Source organism: Danio aesculapii, chromosome 9 (assembly GCF_903798145.1).
Source record: "Danio aesculapii chromosome 9, fDanAes4.1, whole genome shotgun sequence".
NCBI lineage: Eukaryota > Metazoa > Chordata > Actinopteri > Cypriniformes > Danionidae > Danio > Danio aesculapii.
In genome coordinates, this window is record NC_079443.1 from 31,177,518 (window position 1) to 31,194,200 (window position 16,683).

Sequence of the window (16,683 nt, forward strand, 5' to 3'; positions counted from 1 at the left end):
AACATTCCAAAATATTACGTTTTTGCAGCAGTCTTGGCAAACCTGTAAGATTTCTTAAAAAAACTATAACTGTCTCCTTAACCCCAATTCGTATTATATTATATTATATTATATTATATTATATTATATTATATTATATTATGTTATGTTATGTTATGTTATGTTATGTTATGTTATGTTATATCATATCATATCATATCATATCATATCATATCATATCATATCATATCATATTATATTATATTATATTATATTATATTATATTATATTAATTAATCTGATTATTATAACTTCAGTTCATTTTTGTGGATTATTTATGCCAATGCACTCAAACTTATCCTAAGAGGAATGTTATTTTCCCCACATTTTGCGTCAGTGATGTTATAAATTTCCAGCTGTGACCCTAACAGTGCAGTTCTACCTCGGTTGAGAATGTGATGATGACTAATCAGTAAACAGGAAAGCCCTTAGACATCTTGTACCACAGCTGCCATCACTAGACAGTGGTTTTGGAAAATCAAACAAATCTCGGTATGGGATCCACTCTGAAAACACTGTACCTTTATACTGTCACATCTTCATCCATATACTGTACTAGTCTCTATCTCTCTCTCTCTCTGTGAGTGTGTGCATGTGCGTGTTCTCCCTCCCCTGCTCTCTGGCTCCGCCCTGCTGTGGATAAAAGGTGGTCGTCTGGAGTCTTCTGCCTGTTTATGTCCAGTTTACATTGGTCAGTCGGTCAAGGTGTGTGTTTTCGGGGTCTTTCTGAGAGTGAGCTCACCAATCCTTGAGATTATCTTCTCCTACGGCCATTCAGAGGAAAGGTAAGCAGATACACTTTATTACACTTTATCATTTCATTCATCACAATGTGTTTTTTTTATCTAAGTGTCTGCAAGTGTAAGTGATGAATGAACAGAAATTACCTTGTGTTTGTGTGTGTGTGTGTGTGTGTGTGTAAGGCAATGTTTAGCATGCTTGATTATTCATGGGTGGTTTATGTGGTGCATTTATGAATGTGTATAAAATGTATACAGACAACTTTAGAGTATATCCAGATTTTCTAATGCTTATTTCTGCTTTAACAAGTTTTGTGGGCAATTTTCTGGGATAAAGTGTTAGCTCCCCCTCCTGGTGCCAGCCATATGGTGTCTTTGCATGCGCGTGTGATTGAGATAGTGTGTATCTGATAGTGAACTGTTAGTTTAACTCTAAGTTGTGAGAGGAATATAAAGCAGACGTCCATTAGAGGCACAATGAGACGAGACTTGTAAAGGCAGGCTGTCTTTGTTTTAACATTCATGTGTGGAAATAAACAGTGTGGCTGTCAGTCAATCAGTTTAGCTCTGCAAGTGAGACTTTTGAGTTGCTGAGCAAATAGGAACCGGGCATATTTGGGATATTTAGTTTTAGCATGCTTCTGTTAGTAGTTTCATTAATAAACTATTGTCAGACAGACCACTTAAAGTGCTGACCTGTCAGAATCAGTATTTAAAAATGATCTAGTGTTGTGTCTCAAATTCTGCTGTGTTCTGTAAAACAGGGTGCATTGCTTCCTGATCAGGTCTTTTTGTAGATAGGAGGATATTTTACTCAAGAGGCCTTCAAATGAGCCTTCATAACCAATGTCCATCACATATGCACAGGGCCGGATTTAGTGATTTTGGGGCTCTAAGTAATTCCAGCCATGGGGCCCAAAAGCTTTTAAAATGCACATTTTGTGCTTTCTTTTTTTATATATTTTCCTGTTTTTTTTTTTTTTTTTTAAACCACTTGATCTCTTTTTCTACATTTTATCTTAATACAAAATAATAATAGCATGTAAAGCGTCTTGTAACATCTTGTAAAACTTTTGAAAAGATTTGTTTTCTTTAAATAAATTCACAACTAAAATAATAAATAAACTATTTCATTTTATAACTAAATCTTTACTGATTTAACTGCTGGACCGGTCCAATTTTGAGGGTGGGGGGCACATTTGCGCAGATGTAATAATTACATTTAAATTAAAATTTTTAGACCCTCACCGTACAAAATATGATTGAAAACAATGCCATATATAATTTATAGGTACAATTTATACTTCTAGGTATTTATTTGGGGGCCCTCAGATTTCCTGGGGCCCTAAGCAGTCACTTACTTTGCTTATTGGTTAAATCTGCCTATGCATATGCAGGCTGATATCAGTAGTTTTTTCTCCTCTTCTCACTAACATTTGGATATTACAATACACAAAATAATGCGAAGAACTTGCTAGGTTAGTCGGTTATCATAAATGTTCCTTGCTTTCATATTTTCAGTGCTCTTGCATGTGTGTTATGCAGTCAAATCCCAAAATGCATATTAAAGTTGCCTTTCAAGGATTTCCTGATTTCATGTTATTAACAAAAAGATATTTTCATTTCTTGATTCTTCTTAATATCTTTTCATGTTCATCATTTTGCTTTGACTGTATACCAAATATTCAATAGCCATGTTAATGTCATGTAAAAACAATCACAGTTTCAACAGGATTTCCAAATCAACAAGCCCAAAAAAGAAATAAGTATTCATTTTACTACACTTGTGATATATCACAATGATTATGAAAAAAATGTCTTCATAATAACCTTTGATATTTACTAACTGTCAATTCTGGAAGTCTGGACAAACATATTACAACCTGAATTAATGTGGAATGTCATTGCTGTTTTAATGCTTAGTGATATTTATAAATGTATTCGTTTTTGTCAACTGAAGGTCTTTGATGTTACAAAATGCAGTACCCTGGAGAAAATAAAATGTTTTAGAGAAATGTTTTTGAATTTGACTACAGATTTACGTTCATGGTTCAATCAATTCAGCCAGTGGTCAAATTGATCTAATTTTGTAGACTAGATATATTTATAAATAATATATTTTTATATATAAAACATTTTTTATGACTGAACTAATTATTATCAACTCAAAATCTCACTGCAATTCTTACAAAAACACGTTTAAACCAGGTAAAAAGTCACCTTAAAGCAATCAAAAATAATCATAATACATATCATAAAAGGAAAAACTGAATGTTGTTCACTACAGTTGACATTATTTAATCTTTATTTCAAAACAATCCAGCTTCAGCATTTTGAGCATTTTGATACACAATAATCCTCTAAATTAGATAGATAGATAGATAGATAGATAGATAGATAGATAGATAGATAGAGAGATAGAGAGATAGAGAGATAGAGAGATAGAGAGATAGATAGAGAGATAGATAGATAGATTCTCTCTCTCTCTCCACATACACATGCAGTTTGAGGCTAGCAGATCCTTGCTGTGTTTCTCACTCTTATTAACACTCAGCTGTTAAAAATGCTTCTAAATGACCCAACAGATGCTCAGAGAGAATGAAGACCCTGTTGTACCTCAAAAAAAAGACCTGTTTGTTTCACAGACGGGCTGGGAGCTCTGATTCCCAGTGCACAAAATAAGCTGTCTGCCTCATCAGAAAAAAAGATAAAAGAAGATTTTGACATTGAGACATTCACTGGAAAACAAATAACTTTTTATAACTGTGCTAATTTCTGATCTCTTATACAAACCTGCCATCTTATACCTCTTAAAAATGATTGAACGCAAATTGGTAATTCGTGTATAAGGGTTTGATTGCCTTTAAATAGGTTTTCAAGGATTAGTGATTATACAAATGTAATACAGAAGATTTAATGTTACTTTTATTCCTGATGTAGAAAGTGTCCTGATTAATTTTGTTATATTCTGAGTGAAAGAAAATAATAATATTTACCATGATTTACAGAAGACAGAATCATGTCGCCATATTTAGATCAAGAATCATTTCATGACATCCATTCACCCCTGAAGAATTACACAGCAGCACTAAAATACTACACTGCAAAAACCGACTCACTTGAAAAAGTGAGTAAACTCATTGCCTTAAAAGTCAAGCTGACTTTACTTTAAAAAATCAGTAAACCCATTGTAGCTTAGAACTGTTAAGTTGACTTAACTCAATATTTATAATTATGCACATACACTGTAAAAATGCTGGCTTTCACACCATTTCTTTATGTTCTCCTGACACAAATTGATTAAGTTAACTTAATTGTTTTTACAAATTTAAGTGGATTGAACATAAAACAATTAAGTTGTCCCCAAAACAACTCAAGAATTGTGTTGTTCCAGCTTATTTTAAATAAGTAGTTTGAGCAAGCAACAAAAATCATTGTTTTAAAGTGCAGTTTAGGATAGCAGGTTTAATCACTCAAGTAAGGTCAACTAATCTTTTTAAAAGCAGCATATTTTTTAAGTAAAGTCAACTAATCACTTTTTACTGTGTAATTAATTGTCATTGTAAATTTTATATATCAAGTACAGGTCAGAATGTTGTTTCATTTTTACATAAATATGCTTATTGACAATGAAACATTATTTTATCATCCATCATTTTATTTACATAAATAATACCTTCACTTGAATTTATTATACGTTTTATGTGTATAAAGTCACATGTATAAACATTGATTCTTTGACCCATAAACAATTCCATTTTCTGCCAACCAACATATACAGTTGAAGTCAGAATTATTAGCCCTCCTGAATTATTAGCCCCTGTTTATTTTTTCCCACATTTTCTGTTTAACAGAGAGAAGATTTTCTCAACACATTTCTAAACATAATAGTTTTAATAACTCATTTCTAATAACTGATTTCTTTTATCTTTGCCATGATGGCAGTAAATAATATTTGACTAGATATTTTTTAAGACACTTCTATACAGCTTAAAGTTACATTTAAAGGTTAATTAGGTTAACTAGGCAGGTTAGGGTAATCAGGCAGATTTTTGTATGATGGTTTGTTCTGTAGACTATCGAAAAAATATAGCTTAAAGGGGCTAATAATTTTGACCTTAAAATGTTTTTAAATAAAATTAAAACTGCTTTTATTCTAGCTGACATAAAACAAATAATACTTTCTCCAGAAAAAAAATATAATCAGACATACTGTGAAAATTTCCTTGCTCTGTTAAACATAATTTGGGTAATATTTAAAAAAGAAACAAATCAAAGGGGGGCTAATAATTGTGACTTCAGTTGTACATTAATCAACTTCTTCTGAAATCTACTGACGTCACTGTATCACAACCTGCCTTGATTTGCACCAAGAATCACCCCTCCATCTCTTCCCACAGAGAGCCAGAATAAAAGCGTTGTCGTTGATGATTTATGCGTTTCTTTTGTCAATGCACTGCTCTGTAAAGATGGGAGAAAAAGGGTGTGAGAGACCTAACGAAAGAAAGGACGGGGGTGAATGAGGGTTTATAAGCAGACAAGAGCAAGGAAGGGATTGCTTGAAGTTGTGTCGGCCATCTGGGTTTCTCAGTGAGAGGCCGAATGTGAGTGTTTAACTAGACTTATTTGCAGAGGCGTTCATGTATTCAATGAAATTCCAGGAGAGCATTTCACAAATAGCATGGAGGACTTTCATTTTTACTAGGGTCAGAGGTCCTGTTTAGGATAATTTTAGCCACCTGAGTAATCCTTGTTGTCAAATCTTAAATTGATAGTTTGAAGTAGATGTGAGAAGTTTGTATAGTAGTGAAAGATGATGATAATATTACAGTTTTCCAAAGACTCATTCATTTGATTAAAAATAAATTACAAGTACACTGTAAAAATTCTGTGATCAATTAGTCCTGACAGCATATGTTTTTAGATCATTGTAACTTACTAAACTAAGTTAAGCATGTCCTAACTTAATTTTATAAGTTACACAAGCTGTTTTAAGTCAGTTTAACAATATATAAGTTCAAAAGACTCAAGGAAAATTTGATTCAGCTTAGAAATTTAAGGGAACCAGGATTTTTTACAGTGTAGTAATATTCAATCATTCATCCATTTATTCATTTTTTTTCGGCTTAGTCTCTTTATTAATCTGGGGTCGCCACAGCAGAATGACCCGCCAATTTATCTAGCATATGTTTTTTACACAGCGAATGCCCTTTCATCTGCAACCATTCACTGGGAAATATCCATGCAAACTCCACACAGAAATGCCAACTGACCCAGCCGAGGCTCACACCAGCGACATTCTTGCTGTGAGGCAACAGTGCTAACCACTGAGCCACCGTGAAGCCGTAGTAATGTCATGTTACAATTTAAAATATTTAATTATGTGGTGGCAAAGCAGAAATTTTTTTACAATTTTACTGCAGTTTTTTATGAAATTTTGAGAAAATGTTTGAATATGCTGATTTGGTGTGTATGGAACATCTATTATTATCATCAATGTTGAAAACTATAGAATTTTTTATGTAAAAAAAACATTTCTCAAATAAATCTTTTAGGATTATTTGATGAATACAACGTTCAGATATTACATTTATTTGAAGTTTAAATATTGTTTAAAAAAATAACATTGTAAATGTCTTTATTGGCATTTTTTCATCAGTTTACCTCACTATTGCTGAATAGAATAATATTTTTTTTTAAAAACCATACTGACTCCCTTTGAATGGCATTGAGGAGTTTAATCTAAAATCAAGTGTTATGGTATTATGCTGCTATTATATAAATTGTTCTAGTCATTGCGGTTATGCCAGACTAATAATAAAACAAATTTTCCTGTAACATTTACACATTGATTGCTCTATTTTTTGGTGGGTAAATTAAACTCCTCATTTGACATATTGTAAAAATATGAAGTCGTTTGAAAAGTCTGAAGAGTTTTAGATGTAACTGGAATACACTGTAAAAAAAATCTTGGGTTCCACACAAAAGTTTTGTGTTGGGGCAACATGAAGGAATTAAGTTAGCTTCTTAATTTTTTGTATTTTTAATATAAATTTTAAATTTAAGTGGAATGAACATAAAACAATTAAGTTGTCTCAAAAAAGAACTGAAGAGCTGTGTTGTTTCAGCTCATTTTAATTAAGTAGTTTGAACAAACAGCAAATGCACTTTTTTAATTCAAGTTTTTTTATTGTTTTCTTCTGGTTCATGACAAATTAATACAAACACATATTACAAATGATCACTGGTAGGCCTACTAAATATAAAGCCAGGATGGATACAGTGGCTACTATGGACAAAAGTACAATATTATAAAAAGAACCTGGTGAGTAATTTAAAATTGTGTTACAAGGCATTGTCACATAAGACCAAAAGTCTTCCCATACTGGGATAACCACAGGGACCCCTGCATTGTCCTTATCATGTAATTTGTAAAGTAAACTTTCATACGAAGCCTATTTTAGTCATTATATTAACCCATTCTTTTAACTTTGGAATTTTGGGCGTTTTCCAGTGTTTTAAGATGACTTTAGCCATCACTGAAATCCCCACCATGATAGCAAGTGTAATTTTTTGAGTGTATGATCCCTAGATTTACCATTACTCATCAGAATGACATCTCTGCGGACTGACTGACTGACAAATACTAATTTCACAAAATGTCACATATGAGAATGTGATTTAGTTTGAAAATTAATTTACAAAAACTATTTGATGAAACGACATGCCTTTTTCCATAACATTTAATTAATGCTGTCAAATCTTCTGACAGGCTTTTGTTTTGTAGTGGATGCTATTATTAGCATCGCAGTACATGATGCTAAATCAACTCAAGAATGTTTTATGACATTCTGATTGGTCTACGGCCAGAAACTATATCTCTACATTGCAAAGAGTGGAAAACCTAGAGGGCCTATAACATATCTGTGTGATTCTCAGCAGCCCGAGAAAAAGCCAAAGGTCAACTCTGTCACTTCCGTCATCATAATACAATTCTTGCTTCATTCACTTCATAGCCGGTATTTTTGTTCTGTAAAATGAAAGGATCAAGTACTGTATAGTTAAACATGTATTTGGTTATTTAACAAAAGACAAGCCACATGAAAAAAAATTAAGAAATAAAAAGTAAAAGTAAAGCAATGTACACATGCATGAAAATGCACTGTTTGCTGTCTGGGATTCCTGCAGTGTGAAAGGTGAATTGCTGAAAATTTCTTTCTAGTTACCGAGAACTTCCCTGGACAGTTTTGGAAGTGTGAAATTCCTGTAAGGGGTATCTTGCTTCCTGTTTTTGACATGCTGTTAGTAGAAAGAAAGGCAGTTTAAAGGTTTAAGTGTACATTTAAGTGTTACATTTAAGTGTATAGATTACATTTTGGATTGAGGATTGCATAATTGTTGAAGGTGATGATAACACTCAAATTCATTGTTATATTGTTCATTAAAGTTCAATATACCATTTGGGAAGGATTGTAAATGTTTTTCAAAGATGTTTGTTTTTAGCAACATTAAACATTTTAAGCTAAATCGTTGGTTTTCAAGATTTGGAAACGTTCAATACATTAATTTAGATTATTCATCATAATCCATATATATTCATGTTTTTCTCAAATCTCACTGTACCCAACAACACACTTATTTTCTTGATACCTTAGCAGTAGTCATTGCATTCTTCACCTTTTGGGTCTCATGTTACTGAATTAATCCTTTAGAGTTGATTTAAGTAATCAATAAATGTGATTAAATGTGGATGTGTAAAAAGAAAATCACACCCTGTAGTCAGATAACCCCTGTGCTCATACAACATGCTCTCAATAAGCATCTTGCTAGTTTAATGTTGTAACTTTTATTTCTTATCAGGTGATTAAGTGGGCTGTTATTAAAATTAATTAAAGCTGTTAGTATTGTTCTGTACATTACATTTAGGTCCTTTATTTAAATGTTGTGAGTTATTTGTATTAAACCTTCATAAATTGTGATTCGTTTACTTGATTTACGATTATTAAGCAGTCAACTTTTTGATTAGCACTTGTTGATGTATCACTTCTCTTTTTTTTTTTGGATAGTAAATAGATTTTCTTGCTGATTATTAATTGGTTGTTTAATTTTTTTATTTGTTTTTACAGGCCATGGCCATGGCTGCTTTCCTAGTAGCTTTGGTGCAACTGGCTCTATTGCCATTAGCTTTTGGAGGTGGATATTATCCACACAAGTCACATCCTCAGCAACATCAACCCTTACCACAGATGCACATGGGCATGGGAAAGGAAATGCCACACATGCCATATCCACACTACAGAAAAGATCTACCAATGCACCTTAACAAAGGCAAGGATAACAAAGGTATGAGCACTTCTATATTTAGCACTTAGCATGTTGTATATAGTATACATTTATATAGTTTGCTTGCTCTTATTTCACATTAGACAACAAGGTATGGATATACTTAGTCAGTACTATATATAATACACACATTCATTACCTATGCATTTATTTTTCTCATTTGTAAATTTATTTGGTTGTTATTCAATTCCTATAATGACATATATTTTTATACCTTGTCCTGAATTTGGTTTTCCCTTACATAGGTGAGACCATTCCTAGAGGTGAGCAGGGTGTTCAAGGACAGCCTGGAGCTCAAGGGCCTGTTGGTCCTCCTGGGCCCCAAGGACCCCCTGGGCCTCAAGGCAATGGTATCCAAGGCCCTCCTGGAAAGCCAGGACCTCCTGGTCCTCCAGGATATCCTGGAATTGGTAAGCCAGGAATGTCAGGTATGCCTGGTAAAGCAGGAGAGATTGGGCAACCTGGACAACCAGGTGAACAAGGACCCAGAGGTGAAGATGGACAACCAGGCATCATCGGACCACCTGGCCCTCCAGGACCCCCTGGCTTGCCAGGAATAGGAAAGCCTGGTGGACAAGGATTACCAGGACAGCCAGGGAATAAAGGGGAGCCAGGACATAAAGGTTTTCCTGGTCTCCCAGGGTTACCTGGACCTAAAGGAGACAGAGGATTTGGACAACCAGGCCCACAAGGACCCAAAGGGCCCGCTGGGCCACCTGGACTTCGAGGGCCAGCTGGATTGCCAGGGGTGGGTAAGACTGGCCTTCCTGGCATACCGGGTCCAGCTGGTGTGCCGGGGAAACCTGGAGAGCCTGGCGAGCCAGGACCAGAGGGTCCACCTGGGGAAAAGGGCCCACAGGGTCCACAAGGGGCACCTGGTATTGGAAGTCCAGGAGAAAAAGGATTACCAGGCCAGCCAGGTACACCTGGCCACAAAGGATTACATGGACCACCAGGGTTACCTGGAAAACCTGGGCTACCTGGATTTGGCAAACCTGGATATCCTGGCCCAAAGGGTGACAGAGGAATGGGAGGGCTTCCTGGTCCGCAAGGACCAAAAGGAGAAAAAGGTCATATGGGCCAACCAGGCATGATGGGTCCCCCTGGTCAAACTGGCCTTCCAGGCCCTTCAGGACCAATAGGAGCACCAGGTGAAGTTGGTTCACCTGGACTTAAAGGAGAGAGAGGTGCAGGAGGAGCCAAGGGAGATCCGGGACCTATTGGGCAAACAGGTCCTCCAGGAATTCCTGGACAACCAGGACAACCAGGAGAAGATGGAGAACCTGGGCCAAGAGGACCGCAAGGACCTATTGGTCTCAAAGGAGAAGGTGGCAGCAATGGTCTACCTGGTCCCCCAGGTCAATCTGGCCTACCTGGTCTTAAAGGAGAAACTGGTCAACCTGGTCCTGAAGGACCACGGGGTCCCACAGGCATTCCAGGACTTGCAGGACCAGGAGGATCACTTGGGCCACCTGGACCTCCTGGGCCAAAAGGAGAAGTTGGTCCACCAGGTCAAGCTGGTCAACCTGGTGAAGGCAGCCCTGGAATCCAGGGTCCAGTTGGTCCTCCAGGTCCACCTGGCCCAAATGGATCACCAGGTCAGCCAGGAATTCAAGGTCCACCAGGGCCTCCTGGGCCGCCAGGCCCCGCTCCTTCCCCTGATCTAATGGGTGTTCTTCCTGAGATGGGCCCTGCCCTTGATGGTGTGAAAGCTGGCTACAAGAAAGGGAAATATGCAGGTGAGGGTGATATGATGGGTGCCAATGGCCTGGAGATGCCTGCTTTCACTGCCAAGCTGACCGCACCATTCCCTCCTGTTGGCACACCAATAGTGCTCGACAAACTATTGTACAATGGGCGTCAGAATTACAACCCTCAGACAGGTGTTTTCACCTGTGACCTCCCAGGTGTTTACTACTTTGCATATCATGTGCACTGCAAGGGTGCAAACGTATGGGTTGGGCTCTACAGAAATGGAGAACCGGTTATGTATACATATGATGAGTACAAGAAGGGATTCCTTGATCAAGCGTCTGGGAGTGCTGTGATTCCTTTACAACCAGGAGACACAGTCTATTTACAATTACCATCTGACCAGGCGGCTGGATTTTATGCAGGACAATTTGTCCACTCCTCTTTCTCTGGGTTTTTACTTTACCCAATGTAAAAAGCAAGAATAAGTAAGAATTTGAAGGAGATATAAAGAAGAAAGGACTGACATTAAAATGTTTGACTTTTAAAAAATGTCTGAATTTTTAAGTATGTGCTCACATGAATGAAAGAAGACTTGAGAAAGCTCATTTAAAGATTCCAATAATATCAGTCAATATCTACAGACTGTGTGGGTATATGCGAAGCTAAATGACAGAGTACTGTGTCTATAAAGATACACTGCACAATGACTCTCACAGATTGTAGTAAGAATAATCAATTCAACACTGCATTTAAGCAGACTGAACACAATTTTACAAAATGGATTGTTTTTGTAATGTATTTATGTATTTGCTTAATTGATGGTATCCAACATGAGTATCCATGCTTTAAAATGTTTAGAAAACTATTTAATGTCTTTGTGACATTTGCATGATAACTAATGTATTTGTTTTGAATGAGATGAGAAAAGCCATTTGATTTTTCAAAAACATGACATATCTGATTGTTTCTTTATCAATGTTTTATATGTAAACGTTTTGCACACATAATGTAATGCAAGCGCTATGGGAACTGCAACCAAATTTGTATGCCTGTGTGTGTGTGTGAGCGTGCCTGAGTGTGTGTGTGTGTGTGTGTGTGTGTGTGTGTGTGTGTGTGTGTGTGTGTGTGTGTGTGTGTGTGTGTGTGCGTGCGTGCGTGCGTGTGTATGTGTACTGTGTGTACTGTGTGTGTGTGTGTGATAGATTTTTTAGCTTAAACACCTCCCCTCAAAAAGACAAGCTTTAAACTACCAATTTATTTAAAAACCACCTCTATTTCTGCAACGAACTGTCATAAAAAGGATCATTTTAACTTAAATTACACCAATCATATATCATGTCACTTCCATAGATACCATTCTACTCAGAATGGCTTTTTCTGTCATGTATTTTCTTTATGAACTACTGATTGTGTAATAACCTTTCTTTTATATGTTGCTCACTTTCAACAATGGTGCTGAAATTGTCTAATCCAGTCAAGTTTGTGAATCACTCATGGCCCCCAACATGTTTCTTTTTTTATTTGCTTAGTTTTTTGTCTGTTTTTGTAAATAAAGATGATTTACATCCTTAAATACATGACAGTCGCATTCTTTTGTCTTAATTTTGTAACAATTACATTAACATATTTATTTTTAACAATCAGATTTTCATTTATTCGTTTCTTTTCAACTTATCCAGCATATGTTCTACACAGCTGCCCTTCTAGCTGCAACCCATCACTGGGAAACACTCATACACACTCATTCACACACATACATTATAGACAATTTAGCTTACCCAATTCAGCTATACCACATGTCTTTGGACTTGTGGGGGAAACCGGAGCACCCGGAGAAAACCCACGCAATCACGGGGAGAACATGCAAGCTCCACACAGAGATGCCAACTGAGGCTCAAACCAGCGACCTTCTTGCTGTGAGGTGATCGTGCTACCCACTGCTCCACCATGACGCCCTACAATCAGATTTTCTACCATAAAAAAAGATTTTCTACTATGTATGAATATGGCATGTGTGATTTTGCCAACATCTACGTTGATCCTGGAACATTCCTGTTCAAAAACATAATCTATACCTCATCCCTACCCCAAAAATCTAACCCTACTGTTAATGATTACCTAAATCAGAGTGGCTTGATAGCTGGTTGACAATGAGGCAGAAGCACATCACCCTAACTGTACGCCTAAGCGTAATATAAACTGTAAATGTATCCCTTAAATCTGATTGGCTGTTTGGAATGTTGTTCCAGAATAAACACAGATGTTGATTCAGGAACATGTCCTACTTGGTGAAATCACACTAACCATTTACAAATACTAAGATAGTTTTAATGTGAACTGTTATGGCTGCTCATTTAATATAATAGTAAATAAAAACTATTTAAAAAACTGTAATAATTGTATGATATTAAACAGACACTAGTCATATTAATAATAGCTGTAATATAGTAATTATTAATGCAATACACCACAATTGTGTTACCTGGTGTTTGTCACAGAAGATCGTCAAAAAGAAGCACAAAGATTGTATAAGTTATGTTGCATATTTTCCATATTCATTAATATCTTATTGCACATTGTAACTATATTTAAATGACTTACCCAATATTTTTGCGAGGAAAAAACTGTCTGGTAATGGCGATAGCTTGCTCTATGAAAATTCAGTTTAGCCTATCATTCTGACGTTCCTTGATAGACTCTCTTTGGATCAGTCCAGTCACGTGACCGAATTAATATTAATAATCCAGACAGGCATTACGGCAGATGTTACATTACATCCGCTTTCCACAGAATGGCCGTCGAGAACCTAATTAATATTCATGAGACAATCCCCTACATCCTGCTCAGTGCTCGGTGATGCTGAGGATGCGCAGAAAGAGATGCTGCTGTCAAATCAATGCGTGCGGAGGGGCGGAGAGATCCTTTACTGCCTCTCTTGTGCGCATGATCAACATATCACTGCCTTTCATTGATAAAAAGCCTTTGTGTTAACATTTCCTCATCTTGTGTACTCGCTGTCGCTTTCGGACGCGTTTTATCAAGACATACGGTAGGTTATATTGCCGATTTAAAGACGCATTGCATGAAAAACAGTTGTCGGTGTGTACAGTGTTACGTCTGTTAATTTCGTCTTTTGAACGGTCAGTTTAGTTTATCCCTCATCCGGAAACCGGCAGGCAAGATGTGTCTATATGTTTTTGAGTTGGCCAGCAATACTCTAATGTCTGTATTTCCTATATGGACAAAACAGATATTATTGTCTTTCACTTTAGATGTATATGTGAACGTGAAATTGGTAAACTTAGCTAAAGTAGGCTGCTACAGATATATGTATATACGGCTATACTGGATTTAGATTTAAGGTAAAATTTAGATTTGAAACATTTTAATATCTATCTATCTATCCATCCATCCATCTATCCCAACTTTCTTTCTATCCATCTATCTATCCATCCATCTTTTTATCTATCTATCTATCTATCTATCTATCTATCTATCTATCTATCTATCTATCTATCTATCTATCTATCTATCTATCTATCTATCTATCTATCTATCTATCCATCTATCTATCCATCTTTGTATCCATCCATCCATCCATCCATCTATCTGTCTGTCTAGACGTATGTATGTACGTCTGTCTGTCTGTCTGTCTGTCTGTCTATCTTCTCAGTCTGTCCGTCCGTCTGTCTGTCTGTCTGTTTGTCTGTCTGTCTATCTATCTAGCTATCTATCTACGTATGTATGTATGTATGCATGTATGCATGTCTGTCTGTCTGTCAGTCCGTCCGTCCGTCTGTCAGCCTGCCTGTCTGTGTATATCTGTCTGTCTGTCTATGTATGTATGCATGTATGTATGTATGTATGTATGTATGTATGTATGTATGTACGTCTGTCTGTCTGTTTGTCTATCTGTCTATCTATCTTCTCTGTCACTCCGTCCGCCCACCCGCCTGCCTGTCTGTGTATATCTATCTGTCTGTCTATGTATGCATGGATGTACATACGTCTGTCCTTCCGTCTGTCCGTCCGTCCATCCATCTATATTGCTCAACTTGGAACACTTGGAGTTACATTGTGCTGTTAAAGTGTTCCCTTTATTTTTTTGAGCAGTATGAATACACATACACTCTAACACAATCATTTTCGAATGGTCTCTTATTTTCTCAATAGCTGTATTATTAATATCTAGTCTATATATTTCTATGTCTAGACTGATAAGATAAAGTTAAATCATTAAGGTAAAGTTTTTTTCATAGTCGCACTTTCATTTATTTTCGAACAGTGACAACTTGTGACACGGTTAAATCTATCTATTTTTCTGCATATATTTGCATGGTGTTCCAGTCATCTGAATATTGGCAATGGCATCACGTGCAGGGCCAAGAGCTGCAGGGACTGATGGCAGTGATTTCAAACACAGAGAGAAAGTGGCATCTCACTATCAGATGAGGTAACTATAACCATCAAACCATCCCTGCAATCTAACATGACCAATAACATTACCAATCTCTCATCATCACCAATCCTGTCTTTCAGTGCTTCATCAAAATCTGAGATAAAGAAGCTCACCGTAGTGCATTTCCTCATATGGATACTGGTGGCAGCTCAAGTGGCTGTTAGTCATCTCAATCTGGTGTCTCATGACCTGGTGGCCATGCCCTATCAGTGGGAGTATCCGTATCTTTTGAGTCTCGTGCCCTCGTTTATTGGAGCGCTGGCCATGCCGAAAAACAACATCAGCTACCTGGTGATCTCCATGATCAGTGCTGGATTGTTCTCTGTAGCACCCTTGATTTTCGGGGCAATGGAAATGTTTCCTCTGGCCCAGCAGCTGTACCGACATGGAAAAGCCTACAGGTTCATCTTCGGCTTCTCTGCTGTTTCTGTGATGTATCTAGTCATGGTGATTGCTATTCAAGTGCACGCATGGCAGATCTACTACAGCAAGAAGCTTCTAGATGCCTGGTTCAACTCAACGCTAGAGAAGAAGAAGAAATAAAAACATTACTGAAATTATTCCCCTCGATATTTACGTCTCGGTTGCTACTGTATAATGCATGGAGCCATTTATAATGTTTTATAATTAAAAGCTGATAAGTTACATCTGAAATTTGCTTCTAAAATTAGACTTTCTCCAAGACATCCTTGTGTAGGTTCTGTCATTTAATTTCTTTTCATTGCCTTTAAAGTGATATAACTGAACATAAACACAGGATCTCGAGAAAATGTCGAATTTTAGGAGATGTAAGATCACACTTAGAGATTTTTGCATTGAACTCTTCATATATAACTGTAAGCCAGTTCATTTGATGCATTTTACATATATTGTCTTATATTTACATTATGTTCACTTTGCATTATAAATGTTTTAAGATTTCATTTAAAACCTAACATTTTGTTACATTGCAAATTGTTACCTCAGATTCAGAAGGTTTGCAGTTTATGGTGTGTCTATACAGAGCCATACAATTCATTTGTTACACTTTATAAATAATAATAAAAAAAACTTTAGATATTTAATTGCAGTGTATGTATTCATTCATTCATTTTCTTTGCAGCTTAGTCCCTTTATTAATGAGGGGTCGCAACAGCGGAATCAACCGCCAACTTATCTAACAGTGTCAGGCTTCTCTGTGTAGTTTTAGCTTGCATTATCAGTGGGGATTTATCTTTCCTTTATTATCATCAGGGTGAACATCTTGAATGTGATTCTTTTTTTTAATGCAGGTTCAACATCCAGAGGAAAGAGTTTTGAAAATGTCACTGGCTTCATTTTATTATTATTTTTTAAATTTGTTTAAAATGTCTAATGAAAAAGCTGTTGACTAATTGCAGTCATTATGAAGATCAAGAAAAACAGGCC

General features: G+C 36.4%; 2 protein-coding genes across 2 annotated transcripts; both read left to right on the forward strand.

The window, feature by feature from the left end:
* The first annotated feature begins 697 nt into the window (after positions 1-697).
* col8a1a (collagen, type VIII, alpha 1a) lies at positions 698-12,390 on the forward strand. The gene is made up of 3 exons (XM_056465763.1): positions 698-824; positions 8,906-9,122; positions 9,368-12,390. The coding sequence occupies exons 2-3, from the start codon at positions 8,909-8,911 to the stop codon at positions 11,287-11,289; spliced, it is 2,136 nt and encodes a 711-aa protein (XP_056321738.1). The 5' UTR covers positions 698-824; positions 8,906-8,908; the 3' UTR covers positions 11,290-12,390.
* Positions 12,391-13,763: 1,373 nt separating this feature from the next.
* Positions 13,764-16,295, forward strand: jagn1a (jagunal homolog 1a). The gene is made up of 3 exons (XM_056465225.1): positions 13,764-13,866; positions 15,165-15,270; positions 15,357-16,295. Exons 2-3 carry the CDS (start codon positions 15,182-15,184, stop codon positions 15,817-15,819), a joined length of 552 nt encoding a protein of 183 aa, XP_056321200.1. The 5' UTR covers positions 13,764-13,866; positions 15,165-15,181; the 3' UTR covers positions 15,820-16,295.
* The last annotated feature ends 388 nt before the right edge of the window (positions 16,296-16,683 follow it).

What these genes read in the sequence shown, in the direction of transcription:
- jagn1a (XM_056465225.1), top strand. Translation starts at nt 15,182, where the DNA reads ATGGCATCACGTGCAGGGCCAAGAGCTGCAGGGACTGATGGCAGTGAT. An exon ending in GCATCTCACTATCAGATGAG is followed by an intron (nt 15,271 to 15,356) that starts GTAACTATAACC and finishes CCTGTCTTTCAG; the next exon opens with TGCTTCATCAAAATCTGAGA.
- col8a1a (XM_056465763.1), top strand. Translation starts at nt 8,909, where the DNA reads ATGGCCATGGCTGCTTTCCTAGTAGCTTTGGTGCAACTGGCTCTATTG. An exon ending in CAAAGGCAAGGATAACAAAG is followed by an intron (nt 9,123 to 9,367) that starts GTATGAGCACTT and finishes TCCCTTACATAG; the next exon opens with GTGAGACCATTCCTAGAGGT.